General features: G+C 53.8%; 2 protein-coding genes across 2 annotated transcripts; both read left to right on the top strand.

Moving 5' to 3' along the window:
• The first annotated feature begins 3201 nt into the window (after positions 1-3201).
• Positions 3202-8058, top strand: BNI4 (bud neck involved protein). The gene is made up of 4 exons (XM_018270324.2): positions 3202-3789; positions 3946-5058; positions 5178-6551; positions 6611-8058. The coding sequence occupies exons 2-4, from the start codon at positions 4081-4083 to the stop codon at positions 6656-6658; spliced, it is 2400 nt and encodes a 799-aa protein (XP_018134704.1). The 5' UTR covers positions 3202-3789; positions 3946-4080; the 3' UTR covers positions 6659-8058.
• A 478-nt stretch (positions 8059-8536) lies between these two features.
• Positions 8537-14118, top strand: VE01_00795 (uncharacterized protein; the record flags this gene model as incomplete). Its single annotated transcript, XM_018270323.2, has 3 exons — positions 8537-8904; positions 8987-12373; positions 12442-14118. Exons 2-3 carry the CDS (start codon positions 9107-9109, stop codon positions 14116-14118), a joined length of 4944 nt encoding a protein of 1647 aa, XP_018134701.1. The 5' UTR covers positions 8537-8904; positions 8987-9106.
• Positions 14119-14370: the final 252 nt, after the last annotated feature.

The following is a 14370-nucleotide window of genomic DNA, read 5'->3' as shown; positions in this document are numbered from 1 at the left end:
TTGTCTCACGCACCAGCGAGTTTCTTAAATCCCAAAAAGAAGTCACCATGGTGAGCAGCACGCACTTCCTAGACACGGGACGGAGAAGTCGGACATGAGCACTCCCCCTCAAACTTCCTCCGTAGCCGTAGCCGTGTCGTATCTGTTAATACACCCCAAGTAAGACATCCTCACGAAAGGGCTGCAGATGCATCGCATCTGACCTAACAACCGTCGACCAACCAGTCCCTCACCCACCCGCCACCAGGGCCTAGCTGCTCCTAGTAGCAGAAGCCGCCACTACTCTGCAACCGTTAACTCACGCCTCTGTATGTATGTCTAAGACCTACCTACCTGCCTGCTTCCTGCACCACACCACACACACACATACGCAGCAGCGCCCATGTATGTCTCACTCGGTCGGCGTTCTCGCTGCGCATCATCACTTCGCCGCTGCTGCTGCCGAGCTAGCACGAAGATCGACCGGGGACAAAATCTTACCAATCAATCAATCGCCCCGCATAACATAGCACCCGCCCGTCGCGAACTCCTGAGGTTCAGTTAGGGTGGTGTACGCGATTGTCTTGTAAAGAGACGGGAGAGATGAAATCAATCCATCCTAATATTTACATGAGCGAAGCGCGTGCGTAGGCGGAGTTCGGGGGTAGAGCTATCTACTATAGTCGTGTATAGTCGCGTCCTAAGCGTGTTTTCTGTAACCCCTACGGACGGGACGAGTAGTGACAGTGGGGTGGGATGAATGGATAGCTGCAGCAAGAAAGAAAGAAAGAAAAAAAAAAAAAAGGCCCATCGTGCCTCGAGCCTCCGAGCCTTTGCATCCCTCTCTCTCCATCGGCGATAACTACCTCTGTAACTATCCTGCACATCACTGTAGTAAGCCCCTCCACAGCGTGCGTAGGCTGCATTCCTAGCACGACTGTACGCACGCACGCCGCCCGCTGCCGCACCGCAGCGTAGCATTGCATTCGCCACTCAGCCACCTAGGAGACAGAGATTCCAGATCACCGCCCGCCCCAGGACGGGTTGTATAAAGGTCCCTCAGCGCGTTGATTGGGGCGGTGGTGCGTCATTAGGGGGGGTGGGCTAGTGGGAGGAGGTCGCCGTCGCAGAGAGTCTTGGACTTGGGTTTGCTCCACCCACCACCGCGCTGTGTGTGTGTTCTGTTAGGGAGTGGTGGAGGGGGAGTTGGGGGTGGGTCAGTAAGTTCACACGCGTCATGCTATACTACTGTACTGTAAAATGTGTAGTGGTGAGGAGCTCGTGTTTCATGGAGTGGAGGACGGAGTGGTTTAGAGGTTGTGATTCGAGCGATTTGGGGGGGAGTACCACGCTGTGGGGTGGACTGCGTGGAGAGATGGGGATATCGTTATGCGCTGAGGGGAGATACTGTGGTTTGCTGGATGGAGAGTGGTTGAGGAAGAGGATGGTTTATGCAATCCTGTTATGGTAGTATAGTATAGTATAGTACATATATATGCCAACCCATTGAATCGCACTCAATCTTGCTGTCCTTGCTCCTTTTCCCCAATCTTAGCCGAACCAGTCCTTAGGGTGGAGTTTTGGTGAGCTGTCGGTGGCACGACACAACTTGGTCGTCATGCTGCTGTGTTGTTTGTCTAGGCCGGGCTGGCTGGGTACTTGGAAAGAGAGATGTCTCTATTTTACTCTGTGTTCTTGTGTATTGTATTATTGCTATGTCTTCCAGTCTGTCTTTCCTGTCTCTCCCTACCGCCTACTCCCTACCCCCATCCCCCTCTAAATCTCTCCACGCATCGCCGCCGAATATAGCACACACAGCGCACTACTCCCCATCCAGTTACCCCCCCTCGGGCCCGCCATACTATACGGCCATACGAGTAGAAGCCACCGCACCGTCGCGTCGTACCTCAGAATGTGGGGATTTCTGTTACGGAGACCCATGCCGGATGCAGCGAATGAACGGCCCGGGATGAGCGACGGTGTGTGTGGGCGGCGGGGATTTCGTATGTTATGTACGGATGTACAGTTAGCTGGGATGGATTGGGGATGGGATGTTCAAGGGGCAAGGTGGGAAGTACGTAGCCGCTTAGGACGCTGTAATTCAGTGGTGGTGGTATTCTTGTGCCTGCTTTTTGTATTTGCGTACTGTGGTTGGTATGTTTGTGGTGGATGGTGGGAAAGGGAGGATACGGGTGATGGAGTCTGTTGAGGCTCATACGCGGCTTCAGATAGGAGTACGACAGCTACATACACTAACTAACTACTCTACACTATAGATATTTAGCTGTTGTGTTTACATACTACTTTTTTTTCTCTCCTGCATAATATTTTATTTCCCCCCCTATCTCCATCCTCACTGCCTCCTACTCCTCCCTCTACTACTACTGAAGGTTTCTAGTAGTGGAGTAGTACTTCCATCCCATCGCGATCAGCACTCTCCGCAAAAGTACTTTCCCACTACTCTAGCGCGTCATGCTTAACTAACTAACTAACCAACTAACTAACAATAGCCCGATGAGGCGTTGGCGTCTCCATTTATGCCCCCATTTATTGTGTTTATTCCCGTCTATTCCGTTTATGCTGTTTACGGAGGCGTATTTTTGGCGTTTTCTGTGTTTATTCTACATCTTCAACACCCCCCCTCTAGCCAATCATCCCGTTAGTCGGCGATGCTCTGGATGCTATGGTCGTATTTATTTCTCCTGCCTTGCATCATCGGCGTGTATCAGCCTGCACGCCAGTAGTAGTAGTAGTAGTCCTGCACAATAATCCTGCACCTCTAGAACCTCCTAGTTATGTCCATCAGCCTGCATCGGTCTAGCATCAAGAGGAGTCCACATGGACGCGAATGTACCACGCTGATGCTATTAATGTACTTCGTGTACTGTAACTTGCACTAAACCCCTGCCTAGAAGTACGGCCAGATATCCAGATCTGTACTTTCCCTCTCGTGTAGAGAGAGTATGTACGGAGTGTATTAGCAGAGTAGTAGAATATTAGCAGAGTAGATTAGTAGTAGAGTAGCAGTAGAGTAGTACTAAAGTAGTAGCAAAACAAAAGTACTCTTAGTGTCTGTACTTCATACGAAAGGTACTTGCATATCTGTGTGGGTGGTGGGTTGTGTGTGCTGGGCGTGGTGGGCGTGGTGGTGTTAGTACTGTTGGTAGTAAAATAGGTGTGTGTGCGTGTTTGTGCCTGTGATCTTGGACACCACACTTTCTACTTCTGTGTGCCTCCTCTCCTCAATTCATCCTCATCATCGTCGTCGTCGACAACTTTCTCTCTCTCCAACCTACTCCTCCTCTCGACCTCATCCTTTTCTCTATCCCCTTTCCCCTTTCCCCCTCCCCCATACCCCTTCGTGCTGCCCTAATTCTATTCTCTTCTATAACCTCGCCCTCTTTTATCCCCCCCCCTCCTCCTCACCCCATCCCTGTTTTATTTACCGGATTGTACTCGTTTCTGTCGCTCACCCATTCCACCAAACTCCCTCGTTTCGCCCTCTTCTACCCCCGGTTCCGATTCCGAATTTCATCGATCTCGACCTCCGTAACAGCCTTCATCTCGAAAAAGGCATTGAGGTCATCTCGACTGGATTCCATTGATCCTCTTACTCGATCATCCTGGTCGGCAAGCACCGGAGGCACCACCCCCCGAAGACAAGACTCACGGTAACAGTGTGTTCTGCCTGGAAACGAGCAGGAATCTCTCCGGCAAATCTTCACCAACACTCGCTACTATACATTCACTGTGCTTCTGATAGCCTACTTCGATTATAATACCTTTGGCGTGGCATCATTTGACCAGAAGGTTCGTTCGCTCATGTCCTCCTTATCTCCCCTTTGACGACGCGTTTTCGTTCCAGAAGCTGTCCCCGAGGTGCACTGTACCACATTGAACGCTGTTTTATTCGTCATCGTGCCACAGACCTATACAGCACAACCTTACTGACAATCTCCGATCCAGGCTTGCTATTTCTTGCCTTCTCTTTCGATACTCCAGCATATCCCCCGTACACGAATGCGACCCCAATAGACCACGATCATACAGCTGAAAGCCTTCACTGGCCACAGCACACACCCCCAGTATACCGATCTCAATATGGCTGCCATGGTTCAATCGTTTCCTCAACAGTCAGCTCCTGCCATTATGCTGCAATCTCGCCCGGCTTCGGCTTCTGGCATCCTCCAGAGCACTGCTCAGAGTCAGGTTCACCAATACGGCCAGAGCTCTACGAACGTCCACCGCAATAGCTACCACAGCTTAGGGTCAGGCAGTGCTGGATCCAATACATATCGTGGACATACTTCTTCTATGGCACCAATAGCTCCGTATGCTTTCACTAGCACGCCAGCTTTGACCAACCCCAGGCAACAATACAGAACCGCCTCTGCCCCGACTGTCCCTACAGTTTCTACAGGTCACCTCAGTGCTCGTCATTCTAGATATCCAGCACCCGCCTCTGTGTCTACAACGACTTCATCGTCGTCGTCCAACCTCTCGGGTTCTTCGGCAAGTGATGCAACTTCTAACAGTGGAGGAGCAGTGACTACTCAGGCATGGGAAACTACTCTCACTCGTCCTCTGCCTACAGTTATTACGTCCACACCTTCATCCAGTGTTGGTAGCAGCGGCCCATCGACCCCCACAAAGGCTGCACCAGATCGCTACCGCCGCCCTGCCCACCGTCGTGCTGATACAGTTCCCACTCTGCCTTCTCCACCACCCCTGGCCAACTCAAATGCAGCACCAGTTCACCAACAAGGCCAAGCACCCCAGATATTAGCGCCGAATTTCAGTTCCGGAAATACGCTACTCAACGGATCCCGTGGTGCTATAGACGACATGTATCTCCGGAGACACGCGAAAGAAGATCGCTCACGCCGCCGCAGCATCCACACCGTTGAGGGTTTCAACAACGAGGCGCAGAAACTGGAAAATTTCAGCCAACAAGGACAACTTCGAAATGATCCATACCAGAAGCCAAGTTACCCGACCATTCGGCCGTCATCTTCGCCTGGGAGGACAGAGCGATACGAGGCGATCCCCGCGACTCGTCATTCAGAGCCAAGAGCACCCGTAAGTTTACCCATACATGGCAGGCCCCTTCTTGCATACATGAGCGACTAGATTTATCCCCACCAATCGTGATGGGGCTGCCCCTGCTAGTGTATATACGCTAACATATATGTTGGCAGGGACCGAAGCGAGATTCAAGCGTGATAACCGCAGGAATAAACCCCGCCTCGTCAACCGTTGCAGGATCTGGGTCGTTGAAACATGACCAACCTCAGGTCGTGAATATTCCTGCCCGTGGTTCCTCATCCGATGCGACAAAGCGCACAGCGAACCCCTCCCCGCTCTCTAAGCCGACGATGAGTACCGAGTCGGCGGTCACCACCAAGGATACATTTGCCTCCGCAGTCACTGCTGCTCTCAACACCAACACACCGGAGAAGACAAATGTATCGCGACCGCAAAGCCCTGCTACGAAGCAGTTGGCTGCGCTTAATGCGAAGGGAGGGAAGAAGCCATCGCGATTACGACGAGCCTTCTCGTTTGGCAGCGCGGCTGAACTTCGAAAGGCCTCGGCAGAGACGAACCCAAACCACACCGAAGACGCCGCACGTCTTCAGACATACCAAGATGATCAAGAGGCTGAGCAGGCAAGAATTGCCCGGAAGCAGGAGGAGGGTGGCATTGGGTCAGGCATATACTCTGGTCAGGGCAACTTCTTCTCGGGTTCGACCGACAACTTGTCCATCTCGTCCACTGCTTCTTCTGCGTCGATCATGATTCGAAAGATGGGCAAGGGAATGAAGAAATCTACACGCTCGCTTGTTGGTCTCTTCAGGCCGAAGTCGGTGATTGGTGTCCCAGCTGCAGACTCCGCGCTGCCACAAGTAACCACAGGAGAAGTGTCCATGGTGAATGTCGAGGCCGAGCGCCCACAATCCAACGGCAATATCTCTGTTCGGGACCAAAGCGGCGTCACTAGTCGCCAAGAGCCAGACACCAGCTCTCTCGAAGCTCCAATCAATCTCGGCAGAGCCTCTGGAAGCACCGACAACGTCTCCATCGGATCCGACTCTGCACACAGACGTAGCATCCGAGGAGGCGACAAAGAGCGTGCTGAGGTCCTTGCCTCGGTCAAGAAGGGCATCCTCAAGCGCTCTGGTACCGACTCCACAAGCTCATCTCCTGTCGTTCTTCCAGTCGACCACAAGACGCCGAACTTTGGACTCCCACAGATCCCCAGCGTCGACGACTCGCCACCATCTTCCGCGCCCAGCACCCCGAACTCCGATGTGCACGGGCACCGCCGCACCGAGTCGGTCACACTCAACGGCGAGGACTACTTCATGTCCGCGCTGCGCTTCACGGGCACCGCGTCCAAGAGCTCGCCTGCGACTCCTGCTGCGAAACGCAATATCTCGTGGAAGAACGCAGCGAACTATCATGATACATGGGCAAGCACGGAGTATGATCGCCGTGGAGAGATTGCCACATGCAATCGTCTTACGCCGATGCTCGCGCAGCAGATCAAGGAGGAGCTCAATACGTTCAAGATGGTAAGATTATTAACCCCCTCTTTCTTTCATGGAAAGTGTTACTGACTTTATTGCTCCAGGAAATGGAAGTCCACGAGACGTCTAAAATATATACGCACTTTTTCTAACGATCATCACGACTACACTAAAATTGGTGGTGTTCTCTGCTCTACCAAAGCCGGCAACGTTTTCACGTCCCGCGCTTTATTTTTCCTTTTCTCAAAGTCAGGCGTCAAATCTTTCGTTATCGAACGTCGTTTTGTTTTATTTTCCATGGGCATTTGCGGGGTGTAATGGGCGCAACAGAGAGAAACAGCACCTTTTGAGCGATTTTTACCTTTTTTTTTTTTTTTTTTTCTTGCGTGCATTTGGATGACTTCCCTACACACTCCTCCACACTTTGCTTTTCTCATTATGGTTCGTTTTTGCGTCGTCTTGCTTGTGTTTTTTTTCCGTTGGTGGCCGGCTGGCGAGAAAGATTCATGAAATAGGGGGAGATTTGAAATTGGTCGTCTTTGTTTTTCGATCGATCGATCGAAGGAAGGGAATTACGTGGTGGTTGGGAGGAAACTGGCTATACTTGATTTTTATTTTTCGTTCCTCGCGGAAAACTCAATACAGCGGCATGATGATAGCGACGTTCCTCATATCTCTCCTTGGGCATTACGATTCGACACACCAGCATAACACCCAACTTTACTCGCATCTCCCACAACACCACCACACACCTATATCTCTTCGCGGTTCGCGCGTTTTTTTTAGTCAACAACAACCTCATGTCCGTGTGTGCGCCGGGAACCGTGTCTGATCATCCAACATTCTGAGCGTTGTTTATCTTTTTGTTTGTTTTACTTGTCTGGCCGAGTAATCCGTTTTCCCCACTCTCCTCTGGGTTCCGTTGTTTCGTTGTTGTTTTGAGGGGTGGCGGCTTTCTCGACTCTCGTTGCTTGCTTGACTGGGCAGCTTGGGAGCGAGGATGAGCAGGATGACGATGGAAAGAAGGGTGGATACTGGAGTGGTGGGGAGTGAGTGGAAGGGGTACATGGAGTCACTGGGTCGAGTGTGGATGAGCTGAATGGAATGGGCTGGTTTGTTCGGTGAAGACGGGGTGGAAAGTAATATGTGGCGGCGAATGGATGCGTAGTTGGTTGATTTGAGCATTTCAAGAAGAGCAGTTCAGAGCGTGGCAGTCAGGCAGATGGGACAGAGAGAGAGATTAGAGAGAAGTGCCGGAGCTAGGAATCTTAAGCATCCGGATTTGCACATTTTTTTTTGAGCGTTGAACTGGATATGGGGTTGTTTCACGTGATTTGTGTGTATGGAACACGTTGTGATTGTGATGATGAGGGAATTCTGGGGGAGATGGCAGCGGCCTGGGTTGGTTTTATGGGGTTGTGTAATCTAACTGACCATGGTGGTGGGAGCTTTTAAAGATATAGTGTGTAATGTATGCGGGCCATCCAGTACCTGGTGGAGGATCATAGACGCTGTCATTAATCGATACCCCATCTACATCTCCCAATAGCAAAATCAATAAATAACCTCGTCAACCTTGAACCCAACGATATTAGGGTCTTGCATATTTAGGGATCAGGGTGGGTTAATCTGATCTATGAAAGGGTGCATATTACCACGTGATATGCGGCGGTCGAAGTGGTCAGGAACCACACGCGCCATGCACGATCCGGCCTGTCACCAAGAATTAAGCTTTCGAGCCGCACTAGGTCCATTGAACCTGGGGATGGCATGTCGAGATGAAAAAGAATAATAGAATTAGAGAGTCCTGCAAGGCGTAAATATCCCCTTCGGCCGTGGCGAAAATGCCTCAAAATCGGAGCCTAATGCCCGTCGCATGCCTCCGGGGGGAAATTGAGGGGATTGAGAGATTATTTGAAGCTGTAGGGAGGGAATTTGGATGAGCATCATGACCATCGCATCCGAGTCTTGGAATCGTCGATAGCAACTTCGCGCAAAATGTCTCCGCCTCAATCGCCACTAGCGATTCACTAGCGTCATTTCCCTTCAAATTCCTGCCTTGGTGCCTTAAGCGAGAAAGGCCGCCCAACCGACAAACGCGACTGAGGGATGAGCCAGAACGAGCGATCCATCGAACTCCCAAGAGTCCAATTTGTCCCAAGGATAGGAGCCGGATCGGAGGCGATTTCTTGTGAGGTTCTTTTGAGTTCTTTTTGTTGTTGATACCTATTCTTGAGGCGCGTTTGGATTGGAGGTCTAGTGTGCTAGGGGGGATTATTGGCGATTCAGCGTATACGCGATTTCGGTGGAAGCGCGGTTTGGGAGGATTGAGAGGTTGACAAAGGGAGAGTGAGGTACGCGCCACGAAGGTTGGAGAAGAGTTCTACGAACGGAAATTGTGGGTTTACCTTCCTTCACTTCGTTTACTGTCATTGATCTTGATACGGAGATACACTGTGCTAACTCCCTCCTCCCATCAGACTCGCTCCTGCGATGCAGCACAGCTGAACACCCATCCATCGAACTGAGTCCGACACACTCTATTCTCCGCCACACCACATCACAATACAGCATCACCCACGCACCCACACACCGCCACGATGCCCGTCAAGCGCAAACTCGAGCACTTCGACCCCAACAAATCCGACTCCAACGACGACGACTACGAGTCCGGCCCCGAGCGCCGCACGAGCCGCAAGTCCGTCGGGCGCTCCAAATCCAAGGGCGGCGCGAGCGCGAAGAAGAAGAAGCGCGCGAAATACCGCGGGTCGGACGTCGATGATGATGATGACGATCTCACGGATGACAGTCTGCTCGACCAGAGCTTCGATGAGGAGGAGGAGGAGCCGGAGAGGACGGAGACGGGGAGGCCGTTACGGGGGGTTGTGAAGAAGAGCGTTAAGTATGAGGAGAGCGAGAGTGATGTCGAGGATGTGGGTACCAACAACGATGATGAGGATGAGGAGGAGGAGGATATCGCCCCAAAGAAGAACAGAAGCCCGAAGAAAATGATGATTACACTCAAAGTCAAGACTCCCGTGCCGAGCTCGAAGCGAACGACTCGCGCGGGCAGCGTGCGCGCGAGCGCGGAACCGACGACGGCGGCGAATCGGCCGAGGAGGAATACGAGGGCGCATACGGAGGAGGTGGATGAGGGGCTTGTGGCGCTGTCTAATTCGGGGAGACATGCTGTTGTGCAGGGGGAATCGCCTACGCCTGAGACTTCAAAGGCGTTGAGGCCTATGAGGGGCGGGAAGGGGCTTAAGATGCCCGTGGGGGAGACGATTTTGGAGGCCTCGCATGAGTCTACTGTTCCTGAGGAGGGGGAGGAGGATGCGGAGGGGGAGGCGATGGAGGTTGATGAAGAGACGAAGGGGGATATTGAGATTGGGGATAGTCATGCTACGAAGGATGATACGCAGGCTTTTTCGGAGAAGGATGAGGGGACGGGGGATCTTTTGGCGGAACTTCCGGCTGCTGCTGCTGGGGATGGGGCTAATGATGAGGAGGAGGATGATGAGGATGATGACTTACCGGTCTCGCGTACGCGTGTTAACCGGACGAGTGTATCCCAGACAGCCACGAACGTCGAGCAAACCGTCGAGGAGACCGTCGAGGGCGAACCCAGTACACCACCCGGAGGCAGACGTCTCCGGAAACGCACTCAACCTCAAAAGGCTGGCCTCGAGCAGACCAGCGACTTCGAGCCCAATGAAGAATCCGAAGAGGATATCTCCGCCTCCGACGCCTCACCTCGTAAGCGCAAGGGAAGCGACAATGACACAGATTCCACCCCTCGTCGCGGCCGTGGCGCCCACGGTAAATCGAAGAGCTCGCGCTCCCGCAGACGCGACGATTCCGACGGTGACTCCGAGGCCCTTGATGCCGACGAGCTTCTCGAGGAAGCCGCGGAGCTGAAAGCAAATGGTCGGCGTCGGCCAAGAGCGCGTCGTGACCCGGAAATCTTGTACGAGTCTATGGGTCGCCGTGAGCGCAAACGCGTCGACTACACTATCAAGCCTATGGACCAGATTTATGCTGCGGATGAGGACCTCGAGGATGCTGCGCCTGCGCCGTCGGGGAGGAGTAAGCGCAATACGGGCAGTCAGGCGAAATGGGAGCGCACGCTGCATACGACATATGGACCATTTGGTGGTGGTGGTGGCCCAACTCCTGTTACAGGTCCTGGACCGTGGGGGACGGGCGCTGCGGGAGGTGCCGACTCGGATAGTAGTGACGATGAGAATCTGGCGCGACCTACTGGCGTGGCGGGCAATGTTGGTATGACGCCTACGACTGGCATGCCTGCTGGTCTTCTCCCTGGTCTCGGACAAACGAACCCCAGCGAACCCATGGCGGCTGTTGGGGGGACGCCAAATAATCTCGGCAAGATCAAGAGCCAGAAGGCTCTTGCTGATGCGGATCCGCTTGGTGTGGACCAGAATGTTGATTTCAGTAAGGTCGGTGGGTTGGCGGGTCACATTGACCAGCTTAAGGAAATGGTTCAGATGCCATTGCTGTACCCGGAGCTGTTCCTTAAGTTCCACGTCACGCCTCCTCGAGGTGTGCTGTTCCACGGCCCTCCTGGTACGGGAAAAACGCTTCTTGCTCGAGCACTCGCGGCCAGTGTTGGGTCAGGGGGTCGCAAGATCACTTTCTACATGCGTAAAGGTGCTGATGCACTGAGTAAGTGGGTCGGAGAGGCGGAGCGCCAGCTCAGGCTGTTGTTTGAGGAGGCGCGGAAGACACAACCTAGTATCATTTTCTTCGATGAGATTGATGGTCTCGCGCCTGTGCGTTCAAGCAAGCAGGAGCAGATCCACGCTTCCATCGTTTCCACCCTGCTCGCGCTTATGGACGGTATGGATGGTCGTGGACAAGTTATCGTGATTGGTGCGACCAACAGGCCTGATAACATCGATCCTGCGCTGCGACGTCCGGGTCGTTTCGATCGCGAGTTCTACTTCCCCCTACCGGATATCGAGGGGAGGCGCTCCATTATCGACATCCACACCCGCGACTGGGGCGTGGATGATAAGTTCAAGGACAGCCTGTCGCACGTTACGAAGGGGTATGGAGGTGCGGATCTGCGCGCGCTCTGCACGGAGGCGGCGCTGAACGCGATTCAGCGCACGTACCCGCAGATCTACTCGTCGAATGATAAGTTGATCGTTGACCCGGATAAGATCAAGATCACGGCTAAGGACTTCATGTTGTCGATCAAGAAAATGGTGCCTTCCTCCGAGCGTGCGACGTCGTCTGGCGCAGCGCCCTTACCGAAGGCTGTTGAGCCACTCCTGCGCGACCAGTTGAAGTCTATTGAGGCGCTGCTGGATGGGTTGATTCCAATCAAGAAGAAGACCACTGCGCTCCAGGAGGCACTGTACGAGCAGTATGAGGACGCGGACGCGGGCTTTGGCCGAGAGACGCTAGCTCAGGACTTCGAGAAGGCGCGTGTATTCCGCCCAAGACTGCTCATCGGCGGAGATCCTGGGATGGGGCAGGGGTACCTTGGGTCTGCGCTTCTTAACCACTTTGAGGGTCTGCACGTCCAGAGTTTCGATCTGCCGACTATCTATAGCGATTCAGCGAGGTCGGCGGAGACGGCGATCGTGCAGCTGTTTGCGGAGGTCAAGAGGCATAAGCCGAGTGTGATCTTCTTGCCGGGAGTGGATACATGGTATCACACCCTCAGCGACTCGGCGATCACCACTTTCCTGGGGCTGCTGAGGGGAATCCCGCCCACGGATCCGGTGCTGGTGCTTGGGATATGCGATGCGGAGCCTGATCAGGCGAGTCAGGAGATGATTCGGGATTTGTTTGGGTTCACCAAGAAGAACCGCTTCTTAATCACGAAGCCGACGAGGGTAAGTGCATCGTCCTACATCCTGGGGAGGGTGGTTTTGTTGGGGACACTTTTGCTAACTTTATGCAGCACAATCGCGAGGACTTCTTCAAGAACATCATCGACTACATCAAGAAACAACCGACTGATTTCCCTGATCCTGTGAACCGCAAGCTGCGCAAGCTTGACACACTCGCTATCGCGCCTCCGCCACCTCCCCGCGTCCCTACCAAGGAAGAGACGAAGGCGCTCAAGCAGCGCGACCGCCAGACCCTCAACACCCTCAAGGTGATGATCCAGCCTATCATGGACCAGATCCAGAAGAAGTACCGCAAGTTCCGCAACCCTGCCGTCCCGCAATCCGTCATTCAGTACCTCTATGACGAACAAGATCCCAACTACGTACGACCGGACGTTGTGCAGTTCCGTCCGTACGAGCTTGACGTGGATAAGGAAGGCGTGTCTGGGCTGAGGGATAGTGCGACGGGGAAGTTCTTTTATAACCTCGAGACGACGACTATCGAGGAGAGGCTGTCCAACGGGTTCTACGCGCGTCCAAAGGACTTCGTAGCCGATATTCGCAGACTGGCGAAGGACATGAAGAACACCGGCGACCAGGAGCGTGCGTTAAGAGGAAAGGAGCTGCTCGCGAACGTCGAGGTCGACCTCGCGCTCATCGAGGCCAATCCTGTCGTCGCAGACTGCGAAAACGTGTATCAACGACAGCTCCAGCGCGTCAAGGAGAAGGCTGAGAAGCATCGCAAGCGCGCTGAGGAGGAGGCCATCCTCATTGGCTCAGATATCCCCGCTGAAGGATCAAGGGAGGAGCCCATCGTCCTCGGGATGCCAACGCCAAAATCCCGCGCTCCAGGGTTGTTCAGCACGCCTACCTCCCTCTCCAACGGGACGGCTACGCACTCTTCCCTATCAAGCGAGCAGCGTCTCAGCAACGGCTCGTCACTGCCAAGCACACGCCACAGCGGCGGCGACGACGTAGCCATGGGCGGCACAGACGAGGCATCCCAGCTCGACTCGCAAAACATGCCCCCACCCCCCGCCACAACCGGCGGCTCCCTCTTCCGCTCCCGCACCTCCATGCCCTCAGCACTAAACACGCAAGGAAGCCAATTCAGCCAACGCTCCGCATTCCAATCCCTCCCCCACGACATGTCCCCCACCGCCCTCTTCAACGACGCCTCGACCACCACCTCGGGACGCAAAACCGAGCAGTCCTCTGGTGACAAGAGTACGCAGCTTACGAACGGCCATGGTGGGAGTCAGCAGTATAGCCCGCATCTTCATGGTCATGGTGACGGGGATAGCCAGCTCCCTGATACGCAGAGCCAGGATTGGGTGCACAGCCAGGTTCATGGAAGACCACCCACCGCGTCGTCGGCATCGGTGTCGCACTCCACGTCGGCGCCGTCGCAACCTGGTGGTGCTAGCGCGCCTACGCCTGCTTACCCGAGCATGCATGCTGGTTCGGACCAGGATCTAGCTAGCACGGCTGGGGAACCGAGTCAAGTGGTTAGCGTGGCGGCGAGTAGCCAGAAGGAGGTTATCATCGATGAGGTGTACCTAGCGCAGCTTCTCGAGATGTTTGTCAACAGGACAGATGGGTGGGGTGTTGAGGATCTGGAGATGGCGTATCGGGAGATGATGGAGTGTTTGTGGAAGGGACGGGGGGAGTGGAATCGTAGCCGCGTTGGGGTGGAGGTCGCGGATGTGTTTGGGGAGGTGGTGGGGGAGGTGGAGGGGAGGATGTAAAGTTTGTCTTGCTTGTCTTCTTAGTGGGGTTGTGATGGATGGTGGTAAGGGGGGTAATTAGGTGTGGGTTATGGGAGGGGGTGATATGGGTAATTTGACTGGGGGGGGTGGATGTGGCGTTGGCTCTGGGTATGTGGATAGAATCGTGTTTTGTTTTTTCTGTATATCACCAGATTCTGGGGGGGGTAAATTGATAGATGGTATCGTAAAGACTGCTCTTTTGCTTGTTTGTGTGTTGTGAAGATTACTTGC

The sequence above is a fragment of the Pseudogymnoascus verrucosus genome, assembly GCF_001662655.1.
Source record: "Pseudogymnoascus verrucosus strain UAMH 10579 unplaced genomic scaffold scaffold_2, whole genome shotgun sequence".
NCBI lineage: Eukaryota > Fungi > Ascomycota > Leotiomycetes > Thelebolales > Thelebolaceae > Pseudogymnoascus > Pseudogymnoascus verrucosus.
Note: the sequence above shows the minus strand (reverse complement) of the source record. Positions and strands in the feature narration are given on the sequence as shown.

What these genes read in the sequence shown, in the direction of transcription:
- BNI4 (XM_018270324.2), top strand. Translation starts at nt 4,081, where the DNA reads ATGGCTGCCATGGTTCAATCGTTTCCTCAACAGTCAGCTCCTGCCATT. An exon ending in ATTCAGAGCCAAGAGCACCC is followed by an intron (nt 5,059 to 5,177) that starts GTAAGTTTACCC and finishes ATATGTTGGCAG; the next exon opens with GGACCGAAGCGAGATTCAAG. An exon ending in AGCTCAATACGTTCAAGATG is followed by an intron (nt 6,552 to 6,610) that starts GTAAGATTATTA and finishes TTATTGCTCCAG; the next exon opens with GAAATGGAAGTCCACGAGAC.